General features: G+C 41.5%; 1 protein-coding gene across 2 annotated transcripts in view; it reads left to right on the forward strand.

The window, feature by feature from the left end:
- Positions 1–17,837, forward strand: part of dscamb (Down syndrome cell adhesion molecule b) — a 93,528-nt gene that overhangs the window by 73,507 nt on the left and 2,184 nt on the right. The window contains exons 15-31 of one of the 2 annotated variants that reach the window (XM_062386777.1): positions 18–88; positions 391–634; positions 1,159–1,305; positions 2,182–2,337; positions 2,691–2,824; positions 3,019–3,172; positions 3,430–3,547; positions 3,668–3,834; positions 4,229–4,327; positions 6,331–6,519; positions 6,754–7,044; positions 9,370–9,546; positions 10,327–10,357; positions 10,604–10,719; positions 11,261–11,425; positions 13,423–13,623; positions 14,062–14,364. In XM_062386777.1, coding sequence (XP_062242761.1) covers positions 18–88; positions 391–634; positions 1,159–1,305; positions 2,182–2,337; positions 2,691–2,824; positions 3,019–3,172; positions 3,430–3,547; positions 3,668–3,834; positions 4,229–4,327; positions 6,331–6,519; positions 6,754–7,044; positions 9,370–9,546; positions 10,327–10,357; positions 10,604–10,719; positions 11,261–11,425; positions 13,423–13,623; positions 14,062–14,364 — 2,763 coding nt within the window. The remainder of the gene's footprint in view (positions 1–17; positions 89–390; positions 635–1,158; positions 1,306–2,181; positions 2,338–2,690; positions 2,825–3,018; positions 3,173–3,429; positions 3,548–3,667; positions 3,835–4,228; positions 4,328–6,330; positions 6,520–6,753; positions 7,045–9,369; positions 9,547–10,326; positions 10,358–10,603; positions 10,720–11,260; positions 11,426–13,422; positions 13,624–14,061; positions 14,365–17,837) is intronic. The other variant, XM_062386778.1, reaches the window with a different exon arrangement.

A 17,837-nucleotide genomic window follows, 5' to 3' on the forward strand; every position in this document is an offset into this window, starting at 1 on the left:
ATGGGCTTTGTTCACAGCTCCTGACGGCCCACCACAAGAGGTCATACTGGAGTCCACGTCCCCGCAGAGCATCAGAGTCTCCTGGAAGGTACAGTCCACATAAATTATGTTAGGAACTCAGGTTTATTTCATGTTGTAGATAACCCTCAGGCAGGTTTTGTATTAGTTTCAAAAACAGCATTTGGACTTTCAGCTACTAATGCTATCAGATATTGCTGTTTACTTCATTGTATTTACATATGTGTAAGACATTGGCGATTTTCATTTTAGATAATAAAAAAATTAAGAAAAGATATCAAACCAGCCGTTTAAACATGATGATGATATTAAGCATTAGGGCAACCTTATGTGTTTGTGTTATGGTCATCTAAGCATTTTCTCATTTCACAGCCTCCACATAAACACCTGCAGAACGGCGTGATCCGTGGCTACCAGGTGGGCTACAGGGAGTACAGCCCAGGCGGCAACCACCAGTTCACCATCATCAGCCTGGACACGACAGGAGACACCACGGAGAGCATCCTGCTGGACAACCTGAAGAAGTTCACTCAGTACAGTGTGGTGGTGCAGGCTGCAAACAGGGCGGGCACCGGGCCGTCGTCACAGCAGGTGGTCATCAAAACTCTGGAGGATGGTAAGTAGCACATGTGAATTAATACTGTATATATAACACCTATATAAAGTCAATTTATTCAAGCTTGAAGTAACCCTGTGTTTTTCATATGATCCACCTGAGTTTTTTTAAAGAACTGATTTACTGCACAGCCTTCCCACCCTGGTACAGATGTGGGGCTTCATATTGCTGTGTAAAGGCTACCATCTGCTGGACATGTTATGAACTACATCACATGATAACTGCTTAATATTATCTTGCCTCAACATTATTTTTGTGTTATTGTTGTAAAGAAATAATGATTGTTATTTTTTAAATATTTGACATAACAAAACTCAACTGATTCATTTAAAACACCAGAAGTTTCTAACGTTGTTAGTAAGTTGTGTAAGGAGTTATAATAATGTGATAACTTGTATATATATGTAATTTAAGGATGTTTAACATTTTTGGGAATGAAAATTTCGACAATTACTGGTATTGCCACAAAAAAATGTCTATAGATCTTTTTCTCCAACACTTTCCCCCCCTTTTGTCTCTGGCAGTGCCTTCTCGGCCTCCTGAAAATGTGCTGGCAGTGGCCAAGTCTCCAGAAGTCATCTCACTGTCCTGGATTCCACTGCCCAGAGAGTCTCTCAACGGAAACCTGCAGGGCTACAGAGTCATCTTCTGGGCCAACCTGCCCGATGGAGGTACTCACATCCACACACCCTATCACCATATAAGTCACCAGACTGGCCTTAATGCTGTATTTGCTGATTGTGATGGTTCTCTCACTAGGGGAGGCTGTGGTATGTCTTAAACTAATATATATGTGCTGCTATCTGACAACAACAGCTTAATTGTTATTTAGGCACAATCGTAGTTCGGTTGCCTTTTCATTTCCTTAATATTTATCCTGTTTATGAGATGCAGATGAGGAGATTTTTCAAATGCAAATTATTTGCGATGTCTCTTTGGCATTGATAGTTAATAGTAATAAAATAATTAACATGCATAATTTGAGCTAGTCTTTAGATTAGTGTAATTGATTGGTGTTTTTTCAAATGCAGATTTACAAAAGGTATTTACTGTATTGCACAGATGGTGTCGGTAGTTCATGTGTTTTCCACATGAATGCATATCCTGCAATAAAGCAATGATCCAACCTACAGTGGCGTGTCTCCATCAATAATTCACAATGCAATAAGTGAAGGCAGGCCCATTGCCTAAGCTCTGAGTGACAGGACATAAGAAGGATGAGGAGAGGAGAACAGAAATCAGAGCAAAAGTGAAGAGCAGAATCCTTTAATACCCTTTTTATTGCTCTGAAACATCATTATGCAGCCGAAAGCTCGACATACATTATCCTTTCTGTACGATCTGAACATTTTGGTTGATTTTATTTCACAAGATTTTTTAAATTCCAGCTTTATTCACAGGAAAAATGTTTTTTCATTACGTTTCAATGCTGAATGAACGTTTTGCTTGATATTAATGTTCTTAAATATGGCAGCAAGCTGCACCAACCCAGCACGTTGTGTATATTTTTTATTAGTCTTATTCACGCATCTCGTCTCTTATATCAGAGCTGGGAGATATCAGGAATGTGACGACCAATCAACCATCTCTGGAGCTGGACGGCTTGGAGAAGTACACCAACTACAGCATCCAGGTGTTAGCCTTCACCAACGCTGGAGATGGTGTCCGCAGCGAACAGATCTACGTGCGCACAAAAGAGGATGGTATGAGAGACATGATCAGAAACGTCAAGACATTTTAACTTGAATGGCCTTTCACCAAGGCCCGACTGCCCCCTTATGAAACCTCATTTAAATTCACTAGATCTGGATCTACACAGAATTGCACACACTAATATGAGTTATATTATAATATAATAAAATTCAGTTCCCTTCAGATTTTTGGCATCAAGATCCATGAATCTTTCTCCAACAAATCAATGTAAAATATAGCAAAACTCCCTTTGTCACTATGTTAAAGACAGCTAAATGATTTTATCCTCTACTATTATTAACTACATACTATATTTATATTTATCGACATTTCCTGAACCTTGCTGTGATCTCTTCTTCCTCAGTGCCCGGTCCTCCAGCAGGGGTGAAGGCTGCCGCCTCCAGCAGCTCGGTGGTGTTTGTCTCCTGGCTGCCTCCACTCAAACTCAACGGCATCATCAGGAAATACATTGTCTTCTGCTCGAACCTGCATCCCATGGTATTAGCATTTGTATACCATGAGATCGTCACTGTTTTCAGGGATTCTGATCCTTAATAACTAATAATAAAGTTACTTTCATTTGCTGAATGTAAAATATGCCTGCCTTTTTGTTCACAGCTGAATTTTTTACCCTTCGGGACAAAGCTGTTGCCCAATGATACATTAATCTCTCCTCTCTATAAACTTTACAGGTGATGAGTGAGTTCGAGGCGTCTCCAGATGCATATTTCTACAGGATCCCAAACTTGGCTCGGAACAGACAGTACAGCATCTGGGTGGTGGCTGTGACTGCTGCCGGTCATGGCAACAACAGTGAGAAGATCATAGTGGAGCCGCTGGCCAAAGGTAAACAGCCGGGCAAACAATATCCTTTCATATGTTTTTATATTCACATTCTTTTCAACGGTTGATCATCATTCAAAGCATAATTGGGCACATTAGGATATAAGGACTTCATGAAACAAACAACATCTTTTTACAATTACGATTTTGTATTTGGATATTGGGCAAAATATGAATATGACAACTATTTTGGGATCAAAACCTGAAAACTATAAGGCTTCATCCATTCAGACCGCTCATAAAGTTTATATGGATTTTAGCTCCAGCCAGGATTCTGACCTTCAATGGGACAGTGACGACTCCCTGGATGAAAGATATCATTCTGCCATGCAAGGCTGTCGGAGACCCTCCCCCTACCATCAAGTGGCTGAAGGGAAAGTAAGTGAAAGTGCTGCTGCTCAGCACAGATATGACATAACACTATCAAGGATTCTCTGAATATGCAGCATTTTGTTATCTGTAGAAGTGTCTAAGCTACTTTTCATTTCTTTCCTCCAGCACCAATGGGACTCCTACCCCGGTCCTGGTGGACGGCCGTCGCAGTGTCCATGGCAACGGCAGCTTCCTCATCCGCACCGTGAAGGCAGAGGATTCTGGCAACTACAGCTGTGTGGCAAGCAACAACTGGGGGTCAGATGAGATCACACTTAATCTACAGGTCCAAGGCAAGTAGTCGCAGCATAGAGCCACTGCACACTGATAAAGATAATGAAACAAGACAAAACTAAAACAGAGAAGAGACATTTTGGAGAAGTCTGAATTCAGGAAAGAGTAATTAAGTCATTTCGTTTTGTAGAGAGTGTGGCAAATGGACAACTTCCCTGAGAGGACCAATCCAACCATTTACCCTACACACTCATTATGTTGCATTTTCTGACTCCACAAGAGAAAGTTCCGCTGTGGTCCAAAACCTATTAAAGAATGCAGTGCCAGTTTGGCCGAGACCGTGATCTGAAAGAAAGTTCCATATTGCCTCTTAAAACTGAGGTTTTCAATCTGGGCTGGGAGATCGAGGCAATTTAACACAAATACTATCTTTGTTTGTCCTCGTGTCCACAGTCCCTCCTGACCAGCCTCGCCTCACTGTCACCAAGACCACCACCACATCAATCACATTGTCATGGATACCTGGAGACAACGGAGGGAGTTCAATCAGAGGTGAGAGTGACAGACAGACACACACAGTGATACACACACACAGTTGTCTTTGTCTACTTATGAGGACACTCATTAACATAAGTATCTGTATGCGTTACCTAACCCTCTTACCCGAACAATACACGACCATAGACTGTATACAAAGATGGACGACATGACAGCTGCCAAAGGTGAAGCCTAAGCATCTCGCTCGGCCCCTAAAGGCTGGCTGCAGTATAGATCATAAACTCCGCCTGGGAGACTTTACGTCATAATTGACAACTGATGCTGACTAATGATGACTAACTCTTGCCCACAAAATTCGACAGTTCGTGTTAAATCTTTGTTTAAGCTTCTTTTCTGGAAAGTGGGAGGAAGTGGAGACGTGTTGCCTATCTTTACATACAGTCTATGATCACAACTAAATGCCTAGCCCTTACTTTAACCTAACATACTTTTAACAAACTTTTACTCTAACATACTGTACACCTGATTTTAACTTATACCCTGTAACCATGTCTTAGCCATACAAACAGTTCTGAGGACCAGACACAATGTTTTCATTATCATGGTTTTAAACCAAAAATTGTCCTCACAACCAAAGAACAACATGCACACACATATACACATAAAAACAAATTGCTTTGAGACATTGGACAGTGTCATTCCAGCTGTCTGGGATGTACACATGCACAAATATGCTCTGCACATGTATGTAACTACATACATTATCCTTCATATAGAAACAATCACGTCCCCTCAGATGCCTGTTATAACCAATGTCGCCTCTTCCTTCACGCTAATATCCCTGCACTTGTGCCTGTTTCTCATTATTCGCTGGTGAGGTTGAATATTCAGCTCCAAAAAGGCAGATTAAAAAGCAGCGGCGAAGATTAGGTGTGTTTAAGTGGAAGATTAAAGTGCTCCATCTTGCAGGAAGCACAATCACAGTCAGACTATTTGTGGTGATTTATCTTTGCTTCCAATCACGGCCGAGGCTCGTGTCCTAAGAGTTGTAGTCACTATTAAAGCTGTCCACGATGGCGATATTTGTTTGTCTTCCCTGCTCACAGCATCATCCATCAGCAAAACACACACACACACACACACACACAGAAACACACACACCGGGGCTTGTGGTTTACTATTTTTAGCCAGGGTTGCAGCTTGCTCCACTGGAGGTTGGTGCCAACCCTCATTCTGACACTCTGTCCAGATAACTATAACTAGATTAGATGAACCGCCCTTAAAATACATGGTATCTTAATTTAGAGATACCTGGCTTTTCATGAAGAGCCACCAACAGGTCAAAGACTGCGTTCTTTATTAATAAGTGAAACTTATGCCTGGTATGTTGTGAGCAGCTGTAAAAGAGTGTGATTAATTTCAATGAGTTACTTTTCTACTGTTCAGTTCAATGAAAGTCAGAGTTTTTAAAGCATTTATTCAACGTTAAGTTGTCATCTTGGTTAGTGGATTTGAGCTGTATGAGATGGTTTTAGCTCTTCAGCGAATTTCACGTTATACATTCAGATAATGCAGTCCTACAAAACTGGAATAAATATTTTGGGAAAAAATGATCTGCACTCATCATTACCCCGCTCTGATTTTGATCAGAATGGTATCTAAAAGTCAGAAATATGATATGTGGCCTCTTCCAAATCCGTGCTGATGCTGCAGGAGGGTGTGTGGGGGGGTCTAATTTAATCTGCCTGTTCTGAATAGATCAATGAACCAGTTCTCCTCTCATTGTTAATCACTTTTAAATATAAAAACCTGATGTAGTTAAAAACTGACTCAACGCTGGCTTAGCTCTGCTGAATATTGAGTTGAGCATAATACGCCATGTCTGACATCCTAAATGACCAGGGTGTTTCTGTTTATCTTGAGACAAACTGTTGTCTCATATCTGCTAAGAATTCAATTGTGCAGATATGAATGCATAGATTTTTCTGTATTTCTACAGAGCGGATCTGCCTCCCCTGATTTTTTTCTCCTCTCACCCTCTCCGTTCCCCTCCCTAGGCTACATCCTGCAGTATTCAGAAGACAACAGCGAGCAGTGGGGCAGTTTTCCCATCAGTCCCAGTGAGCGTTCGTACCGTCTGGAAAACCTCAAGTGTGGCACCTGGTACAAATTCACCCTGACGGCCCAGAATGCAGTTGGACCAGGGCGCATCAGTGAGATCATCGAAGCGAAGACCCATGGGAAAGGTAGGAAGTGACACACTAGAGACCTGTATTGTGATAACTCAATCCCAATGCCGTGCTACAATAACGATTTTTTTATATTGTGTGAGTTGAATCAGCGCAGCTACATTTGGGAGTCATGTTCCTATAACTATATTAAATGTAGAATAAATTAAATTAATCCAAACAACTCCCACAATCTCATGATGATCATGTCTGTATAATGTTCCTGAGCTTTCCTGTCGACTTCTTCCTTAGAACCCCAGTTTGCCAAAGAACACGAACTCTTCACCAGCATCAACTCCACCAGGGCCAGGCTCAACCTGGTCGGCTGGAACAACGGCGGCTGTCCGATCACCTCCTTCATACTGGAGTATCGAGCGGTGGACTCGCCCACCTGGACCACGGCCCAGCGCACATCACTGACCAAGAGCTACATCCTGTACGACCTGCAGGAGGCGACCTGGTACGAGCTGCAGATGAAGGTCACAAACAGCGCCGGCTCATCAGAGAAGAGGGACACCTTTGCTACTCTCAACGATGACGGAAGTGAGTTGGGATGAAACTGTTTCCCTCAGAGCTGCACACATATCAAAAATCATGGGATCAGGGTGGAATAGTATTGTTCAGGATCAGGAGCGAATGATTATAACACTGATAATGTAAAAATTGTGCATTCAAACTGAGAGTATAGCCAAACATGACCCCAAATGACATAAGTACGGAGTTCTTTTATGTCCAATCTCATTCAAGGTGTGACACAGGGTTTCAGTAGAGGGCCAATTGTGGATGATATATTTGAATACTTTACTCAAGTAAAAGTACAAATTAATTAAAAACAAATTATTAATTCAAAGTACCACAATAACCTTTCTATGAGTAAAAGTAATTAAGAGCCTGCTTTGCGATAAACTTTAATTATTAAAAATAAAAATATTTGTTGAGTATAACTTCCCAATTGCAGCTACATCATTTACTGCATAGTTTGTTTAATACAGGAATAGTATAAACTCTTATATCTCTTGTAAATACGGTCATCGATAACTTTCAAATGACTAAATCTTGGCAGAGCTTCTTCTAAATTCCACTTCAGGTGTTTCTTTACCAGTGCTTCTGCTTATGCTGCTGCTGGAGTTGGGGTCTAATGTTAAGTGCCCGCTCTGATTGGATCAGATCATGATCAGATCATGTGAACATGTGACACAATGCATTGTAAAAATAAGTATAGTAATGAAGTAAATGTGTTTTTTTTAGTGCGAAATTATACACAGCTTGAGATTGATGTACTCTTTGCATGTTGCTAATAACAAAAGCAACAATAGTCTCACACCCTTTACTTCAAAACTTTGGGATACCGGTGTTGAAGCTCCCAGTGCTAGTCAGCAGTTCTGCTGAGAGTACATTATGAGCTTAAAGATTATTGAAATCATACCGTGGTGTAAGCCTTTGAACAAATTGACAGGTATACTGACGGCTCAGTTGAGTGAGAAAACTGGGACTTGAGATTCTCTGCGGGCCATGATGTTGCTTTATTTGCCACAGGATACAGAGTGTGTCAATCACACACAAAGGACACATATAAGCTGTAGAGGAGGAGAGGAGGTGGTGAGAGCTCTGCACTCCAGACTATTCATTAATTTCCTTTGAAGGGTTTTTGCTGAGACGTGTAAGCTGCCTGTCAGTGTGAGTGTGTGAGTGTGTGTGTGTGTGTATGGACGGTACAGTTAGTTAGACAGAGGTTCTATAGCCCAGGAGACAGCATATATTCAGTCTCTTATAAACCCACTGCCCCAACGGGCTTTTCTACTGTACTGACCGAGGAAATTAAATTATATTTTAATGTTGAATGTAATGAAAAGGCAGGCATGAGGGAACTTCCACAAATTCCAAAGCAGTTAGAGAGCCTGTTTCTGCTGACAACATAAGAATCAATAAAAGCTGGGTTAGGTTTTGGCACTGAGCATCTGGGAGCCATCTTTGTGGTGTTTGCAAGTTTTCGGGTCAGGTGAAGTGGAAACTTAGATTCAGTGTTTCTTCAGTTTAAGACATGTTTAAGACTTTAATAAATTCAATTAAAATAACTAAGTCAAAGATGATGGATTACTTAATAACTTGACAATTACTTATACTTCCTCATAATAAGATAATTTAAAGTACGTTTTCTCATGATAGGTGGGTAGGCAACCATAGTCAGGTAAATTCTGACCAGTGTGTTTGCTATAGCTCCACGTTGTTTTTGTTTGTAGTTGTATTACAGCGGGCTAATATTGGTAAGAAATGCAACACACAGAGACATAACAAACCATACATCCCGCCAAAACAGTTCTCTTAAAATACGTGTGATGGTAGTTGCATCAAATGAAAATTCAGATGATACAATTTCAGTATTTTTTTAAGGCTTGTTAAGATCAAACAGAAAGCCTGAAATTGCTTTGTTGGTCCATAATTTATGTGTGGGCCCTCTCTGCGATCAGCCCACATTGTGTTAAATTGGGCTTGAGACTGCTGGGACCTTGTTCAGAAAATGGATTGGATGGATAGCTTATAAAATCAATAATATCAATCATAATTATAATTGTTATAATAATAGAGGACCTTAACGAGGAGATGTGTTCATCAGAATGTTTTTACAAATGTCAGTATTGCTTTTTAAATAGTTATGAGATTTTTAGACATGGTTCTAGAGCCTGCACACACACACACACACAAAGAAATGTACTTATATGCATCATTGTTTTTCTACATTGTTATTCAGGTGTTGCACATTGTTATTTGGTCCTACATGCCAGTAGAGCCTTGTGGAACCGATTTTTTTTACATAAAGCATAAAGTACATGGTGTCATTATTAATACTGATGTGTTTTTCTCTTGAAGGTACAATCCCTCCCTTGCTGAAGACAGGAGATCCCATCTCAGGCAACATGTCAGGCAGCGGAGGTCTAAAGATGGTGGTGACCATCACCTCTATTCTGGTGGTGGCCGTGCTGGTCTTCATCATGCTCATGGTGGTAAAGAGGAGGCGAAGGGAGCAGAGGCTCAAGAGACTCAGAGGTGAGTTCTAGATAATAGTTCATTTCCTATAAATGCTAATAGACACGTTCAGGATGTGATTATGCAGAATCTGTCGGCAAGAGACAAGATATTGGGGCCCATGATGACCTATATGCATCGGCTATCAGCTTTTTAATTAATCTGAATTCACATGAGGATAATTATTAACAGTGGTTATCAATAATATGGTCTGAAACTAGAACACCTACAAGAAGAAGCAATGTTGTTTTTGTTTGGAAAAACGTTCGACTTCACGATAAAAGAAACAAATCAGACTGTAAGTAGCGTGAGGCGAACAACAGACAGACTCTTGGCACAGAGATCTGTTGTCTACACTGGAAGCCACAACATACTAATACATTGACAGCGTTGACATCGATAGACCACATTCACTTTATCTGAAAAGAAAATGTTCCAGAGGCTCACCACATTTGGTTTTCATGTATTGTGTGCACATGATTAACTCCCAGAGCACGAATACACACTGTATGCACACATCTTGACACACCTACACTTTAGTCTAACATGCACGTCAACACGCCTACAGGGCTGCAGACAAACGAACCGCAGTTTACTTACAGTTTCATGCATCTGAACCAGTTCGGTGTTTGTCTCTTCAGGTCAAACACCTCCACACTCTTGCTTCCAACTCTCCTGACGAACTGTCATTGCCTCTTTGTAAGAGGAGTTGTCAGCGAATGTACTGTGTTTCCACTGCTGTAGCTTATCAACTGAGACAGAACTATTATGGTATTAACAACCTCTTTGCTGACTTCACAGATGCCAAGAGCCTGGCAGAAATGCTGATGAGGTATGTATGCTTAATTTTAATTTATGCTCGTTGCTTTCCTTTAAGCACCAGACATAAATCACACTTTAGCCTGGAGTCGCAGTAGCTATCAGTAAAAATCAAATATATTGCACACAGGTTACGCCGTCCCTCCTGCCTCCTTACAGCTACTTATCAACTCAAATGGGACTGAATTTGCATTTCTGCGATACAATGAAAAAACAAAATCATGAAAAATAATGAATTATTCCCCATGAATCTTCTCAGTAAAAACACGCGGACGCCAGACACAGTGAACAAGCAGCAGCAGACGTTGAGAATGCACATCGACATCCCCAGAGCCCAGCTCCTGATCGAGGAGAGGGACACCATGGAGACAATCGGTGAGACACTTCAAACAAGACCCTGTGCTAATCATTCACTCATAATGATTCATCCATGAGTGATAGCATAGCTTCATCCAATGAAGAGGTTATGTTTTCCCCCCAAGTCGGGTTTGTTGTTATGCCTCCATACCAACGACAGCCAGTGGCCGTAGACGTTATGTTTTCAGGGTTGTCAGTCCATACGTCCAATACTTACTAACACAATATCCCTTAACGCAGTGAGAGAATTTCTTCAAATGTGGTTCATACTTTACCCTGGACTCAAAGTTGACACAATCATGTTTTAGGATTACGCAAACATTACAAAATAGATTTCCACCACACTTTATGGGGAACGTGCCTGAGAAGAACTCATGTATTTAGGTGTGGATGCAGATTATGGGCTGGATCCAGTATTTCAATATTTATTGTATTTATAGAGGTATTTGCTCTACTGAGAGCCATAGACAGTAGTTTTCTGTCGCTGTCTTTTTCTTTCCTTCTTCCCTCCTTTCTTTAACTTACATCATTTTGTTTCTTTCTGCTGTTTGTCCCATAGATGACAGGTCCACCGTACTGTTGACAGACAATGACTTCGGGGAGACGAATAAGCAGAAATCCTCCACGGTGACCCACACTGTCCACTACCAGTCTCTCTCCCAGGCCACCGGGCCACTGGTGGACGTGTCCGATGCCAGGCCTGGAACCAGTGAGTCCCACCACCGTCAGTGCTCAACATTTACTTCTTTCAATACTAATATTGTTAATAAACTAGTCCTGTGTTACTAATAATAATGTTAATTGTGTGATATTTGATTACTTATTCATGAATCTTGTACTGTTGAATGATACCATAAAAAATTAATATTTGTCTCAGCAGCATAAATCAAATACACTGGACATGTGTTTGAAAAACATGCAGGGCTAATAGAAAAACCACAGACTGCTATCATACACTATGTGAGCCTCTTTCCAGTAGTGAGATTACAAAGACCCAGCAGACGTGCTGCAGAGCTAACTCCTGGCCTCTAGTGTTCGAGCTCCACTGAAGCAGAACTGATGAAGAGTAGCGATCTCCCCGCTGCTTCTTGACATGTCCTCACCTGATTGTGCAAACAAAGAAACACACACACACTAAAATCACTTTTCTATGCAGACAATGCATCTATTGTACTCCACTTTCTTCTCCTATCTTCTCTCCAATTAGTATATTAAATCTTCTTTGTTTTAATACAGATAGACGTGCAGCTTTACATGTTGATAAAATGGGTAACGTTGTTTAGTCATTAATAGATTATACTTTTTAGATGTGATATATATCTGGTACCATCATATGTACAACACCAGACACTATTTAAAGATGATAAATAAATCCCACCTCCTCCATGAAGTGGATGGGATGTGGACCAAATTAAAAATTCCAAGTGCATTCCAGATAAATTGTATTCATAAATTTAATATATTTTTTTACAGTCAGTTTGTTTTTAATTAGTTATTAGATGCTATAAAAATATGGTGAAACACACACACACTTACATACACAAACACTAACACAAGCCTTACACTCATCACAATCGCACACACATGCATTTACTCACAAGCAGACAGTCATGTGATTGGTTCATTTAACCTGGCCAGTGGGGCATGACTTCCATTTGCTGACTCTGCCCCTTTTTTCCCTGCTGCTGTTAGACAAACACCTCCATCATTTCGTCCCTCCATCCTGGCTGATAGAATTACTGTCTGACCCACTACAATTACCTGCACCATTCTTCTCTGTGCAACTCCAGCCCAGAGCATTTTCTAAAGGCTCTTTCTCTGCTGTAGCCCAGTGGTGCATACAGCAGCAGCCTGTCTGGGTCGAGGCTGAATATAATACTATCTGTGTGTCTGTGTAGAGACAGTTGGAGCTTAAGATTGATGATAATGTTGCTGCCTGGCCCTGTGAGATTGTAGTGTTCAGTGTTCACAGAGGGGTGGAAGCAAGGTGTTTGTACAGCAACAACAGGGAAACATATATAACCCTTACATCTGCTACAAATCATGTAGCTCTGGGTAACAGAAGAAAATCATTCAACGTTAGTTTTGTCATGCAACAGACAAGAAGGACATTCCTAAATTCATGTTTATTCCATTTTTAATGCTGCTGTAAATTTGTTTTTGTGTGCTAATTTTTCTTTGTTTGATTCCATCGCTAAACAATAATGTCTGTTCATTGACTTTTGAGTAATTTAGAAATAGTCTCTTATTCCCCTTTTGTATTAAATACTGGTCTGACTCACCTGACTGGTCTACAGATTATTGGGACCTACAAGACCAATAAGATTTTTTGTCATGTGTAGTCTGCAAAGATTGGCATACAGAGTGACGTACAAAGTGATGTATAGAGTTCTCATTACAGACTAATTTAAAATAATGCTCTATGTCTCATCAAATTTCATATACACAGTAAATCTCAGTATGCTTATTAATGAGGTACTGATTCAGTGTTTGATTCAGGCACTAATATCTATTTATTCACAGAACAGAAGCTTCAGATCAGAAGTATAAGAATTTCATGAATGTAAAAGTTAGTTTGCTGTCAAATCAAAGCAGATTGTTCCAGTCAAACTAAAGAGCTGTTTACTGTTGTGTCAGAAGGCTTTGATTCACATTGATTTAATAAAAAATAGATTGAATGTTTATTTCCCTTCCTCACAAACAATATGCTCTTCTCACTAGATCCCACTGCCAGACGCACTGCCAAAGCCGGTCCTGCCGCAGCGCGGAGCCGCTATGCCAGCCAGTGGACCCTCAACCGGCCACACCCCACCAGCTCCTCGCACACCCTGACCACTGACTGGAGACTCCCCACGCCACGGGCCACTGGGTCTGTGGACAAGGAGAGCGACAGCTACAGTGTCAGCCCCTCACAGGACACCGGTAAAGTACAGCAGGGCGGAGGGAGATCATCACAGCTTTCTATTGATCTCCTTTTTTAAATTAATGCTAGAAAGTTGTGGGATGTGACAGAACCCATGTAGCTTCTGTGAGACTGTCAAGTGTGAAGGCTGCATGACTCTAGTGACATGACCTTTTTGGCTTTTTCATTTGAAAGTGAAAATTTAGGGTGCACTCTTGGTTGAAGCTTCCAGGGTGTGATTCCAACTTAACCCACAACTTTTAATTTTTTTCTCCATAGTCTTTATTAAATCTATTACTGTATAGTATGAAATAAAAATAAAATACCAAGAACATATACCACTAAATACTGTTTTGTTTTATACTTTGTTTTTAATAAGTCTAGTACTGCACACTATGCTGTATTTCTAAAACAACACTTACGCCTGTGTCTCATAATGTGTGACCTGTAACCCTCAGATCGTGCACGGAGCAGCATGGTATCAACAGAGAGCGCATCCTCCACCTATGAGGAGCTGGCCAGAGCCTATGAGCACGCAAAGATGGAGGAGCAGCTCCGCCACGCCAAGTTCACCATTACCGAGTGCTTCATCTCTGACACCTCATCCGAGCAGATGACAGCAGGGACCAACGACTACACCGACAGCGTGACTTCCAGCACGCCGTCCGAGTCGGGCATCTGCCGCTTTACCGCTTCGCCGCCCAAACCTCAGGATGTCAGCCGGGTCATGAACATGGCCGCGCCCAAGGCACACAGACCTGGTGAGGAAGTGGACTTTACACACGAAACATAAACACAACTCATTCAACTCATTTTGTTTCACTTGCAAACATGGTGACAACAGGACTCCCTCCTTAACCGCTTTAGTTCCGGATCATTTTTAGTGAATGGTCACCACAGAACAGCAGCAGCAGTAGTAATGGTAAAAGTAGGGTACAAATAGCTATAGACATAGACATTGGTCTGACTCTAAAATGGCTGTCATGACTCAAAAATGGTGTCAAAATCAGGCTTAGATTGCACAGTGTATGGCCGACCTTTTTTTCAGCTTCAGGTAACATTTATCTTGTGTCATCCTTTTTGTCCTGGTAGCATCGTTTCAGAAAGAGACCGGGTCACTTTTCTGTGAACGCAACCCATTAACTCTCAGAAACAGCCTTTTTGATTATCACCTCGGTCAGGCACTATTGTATTTCCACTTAGATCAGCTTTCAGTCATCGTTTACATCCTGCAAGCCTTTAGGCAGCTGCTTCATACAGTGTTTTCTCATTAAAACATTGTATGGTACATTACACTTTGGGGAAGATGTTTTTTTTCTGGGAGTAGCTGCTTGTTATTCTGAAACCTTTACAGCAAGAACAAAGCCTACAAGCCCATCACACATCATGAACATGGATTATGAGATGCACTTTCTCCAGAAGCACCCCAGGGAGATCTTTATTGGAAGAAAACAGAAAATGTTTTTTTTTTTGCTTGGAAAAGATGTTATTTGAACTGCGTGAAGGCTCCGTCTCGGGCATTACATCTGCAGCTTGAGGAGGCCGTGCTGTGCTGCTGTGCTCTCCCCTCTCAGGTCGTAGTCTTACCTTACATGACCCTCTGCTCGCCCGGGCAGACCTGCAGATCGGTTACAAGCTCTAGCAGAACACGCTGACTCGCCGCTGACCACACGCAGACATTTAAAAACACAGAAACCTTTTCTCCCTGGCACATGTACACAACACATCCATCATTCCATGTGCTGCCGCGGATCGGATGACAACCCCCGATAATTAGCTTTGTCGGGGGGTGTCCTGTCTTAGCATCAGAAATGTACATCTGCGTGTGCATCCCAGGATCCTCAGGTTGACCAGACAAGAGGGGAGCCCATCAGATCCCTTCTTATATTTCGAGCCTCATTATGTTCTGAACGTTTGTGCACGGGAGGGCAGACTCGTTCGCCAGGGAGAGAGGGCAACTAAAGGCCATCTGTCAACCTGATCTGAAGCGAATGTCACTCAGGACACAACAGCACTTTACCGCTACAATGGAGGCGGTTCAGTGTAACACCAGCCTCTGAGCCTGTCAGGCTTTGCTGAGAGCTGGACTCTGGTGTCAGTTACATTCGGTGGGTCAGTATGGGCTGTATTGCCTCTACAGTTTTCTGGGTTGTGTTTAGATATTGTACAAAAGAAACAAGATGCACCCTTACGAAAGTCTGGTTAAGGCAGGAACATTTGATGTACATTTCTCACTTTATCAATGAGTCAGACCTAAAAGTGTATTATACATATTGACATTAGAGTATTGGCATTTTCAGCTTTTATTGCCGTGTCTTAAGTTGCCTATTTCTGCTGACTCCACTGTCAATAGAGGCATACAGTTACTGCTTTAACTCTTACTATATGCTATAGTATACAGTATAGCATAGTTTTAGTATATAAACTACTAAATACTTACTATTACCATATGATGCAGAATTAAAAGGGACTAAACAAGCTAAACTCGAACCTGGAAACTAGGAATGTGGAGTCATATTCCTTTCAGTGAAGCGTATATCACAGTTTCAAAGTTATGGCCATTAATGAATCGTGTGTCAGGTTTTGTAGTCAGAGATATTAAGGAGGTTGGAGATCCACCAAATACATTCTCACCAAATATGTAAATTCAATGCGGGGCATATTCCAGTGGTCATCCTTTGAAACTCAGACCCAGTGTGGGTCAGTTTGACTGACAGCTGGTGACTAACCCAGCTTCAACCCCATCTCCGTCTCTGTTACACCTGACTGACCTGAACTGACCTCACCTCACTCACCTCACAAGGTCAAAGGCAGAAGGCCTCTCTCGCACTCATTACATATAGATGGATGGACATGGTATAAGGTTAGGGTAACGTTTGGTTTAGGTTAGACAAGTAGTAATTATGGTTACGGCTCCGGGAAATTAATATCAGTCAATAAAATGTCCTCAAGTGTTTATATTCTGGTCGCATTACTGGATAATCTTTTCAGGCTGATGAATTTTCTGACCACGTTTCTACCGAGCTCCCACAGTAACACTTAAATCTATATTTAATTCAATTAACACTCTGAGCCATTCGTCATCGCCGCTGGCACTAATAGGGCTTATTATAAAACACTGTGAATTATTCATTCTTCCTTAGAACCTTCAAATCCATTCTCCAAGGTCACACTCTGGACCCTATCTGCATACAGCGTTGTGTGTGCTGGCTGTGGGAGCGTGTTTGTCTTCACTCAGTACATTGTGTGCACGTGTTGGCCGTGTACATGTGAGCGGGTTGGCACGTGTGGGAGAGAGAGGACGTGTTGAAAAGCGATTTCAGCGGCGAACCGTCCACCTGTAAACGACTGTTGATCTCTGGTTCTCTTAGAGATGAGTGTGAGGACGAGACGCTACAGCGTGCATCAACAAATTCAGACCAGATCTGGCAACCCAACACCGCTCTGTGACAGGTTAATTTGCTCTCGCAGTAACATAGAAACAATAGCAGAGGAGGAACCATAAACTCACTGAACCACATCAAACTGCCTCTTCCTTGTATCTAACAACTCAGACAATTACTGAAAGATTGAGGCGATAGCGTTTAATCTTGGTTTATCACTCAGTAAGAGTATTAAATCTGACCTGGTTTGTTTTGCTAGGGGCATTATCACGTGTGCTCTTTTCAAGTAAGACTCCAGCTCCTCTCCTCAACTTAACTTTCAGCACGGGAAGTTTTAATTTGGTGTATACACAGAACTTCCTGGTACAAGAGACGAGGTCCATCGCAGTAAGAAAAGTTAACTCACATCATCACATCAGGCCCTGACAAGAATAGCAAAGATAATATTGTAATGTTCAGCTTCCTATCACATTATGTTCTGCACCGGCTATAAAATCAAATAGATTCACACTTGGAGGAGATTGGATTTACATTAAAAAAACAGCGATGTCAATCCTGATCCCACAGGGGCCGCAGGTGAGCAAATGTAATAGCGAGAAAGTGAGGAGATAAATATGGAATTTGTTTAAGCTCTCTGTGCAGTTAATTTACACAGAAGAGGAATAGTATAGAGTCTGTGGAGACAAGTCAGACCCGTGGTGAGGGGGTGCAAACAGTGGGGATCTTAGAGGACTGTCACACTATCTCTGGGGACAAGCAGACGCTTCCTACAGCCTCCACATCAACCCTGAGACTCCCTGTTAAATGTTACATTAATAATAAAAAATTAAAGTGTTCACTTTCAAGGACTT

Source organism: Platichthys flesus, chromosome 4 (genome assembly GCF_949316205.1).
Source record: "Platichthys flesus chromosome 4, fPlaFle2.1, whole genome shotgun sequence".
Taxonomy (NCBI): domain Eukaryota; kingdom Metazoa; phylum Chordata; class Actinopteri; order Pleuronectiformes; family Pleuronectidae; genus Platichthys; species Platichthys flesus.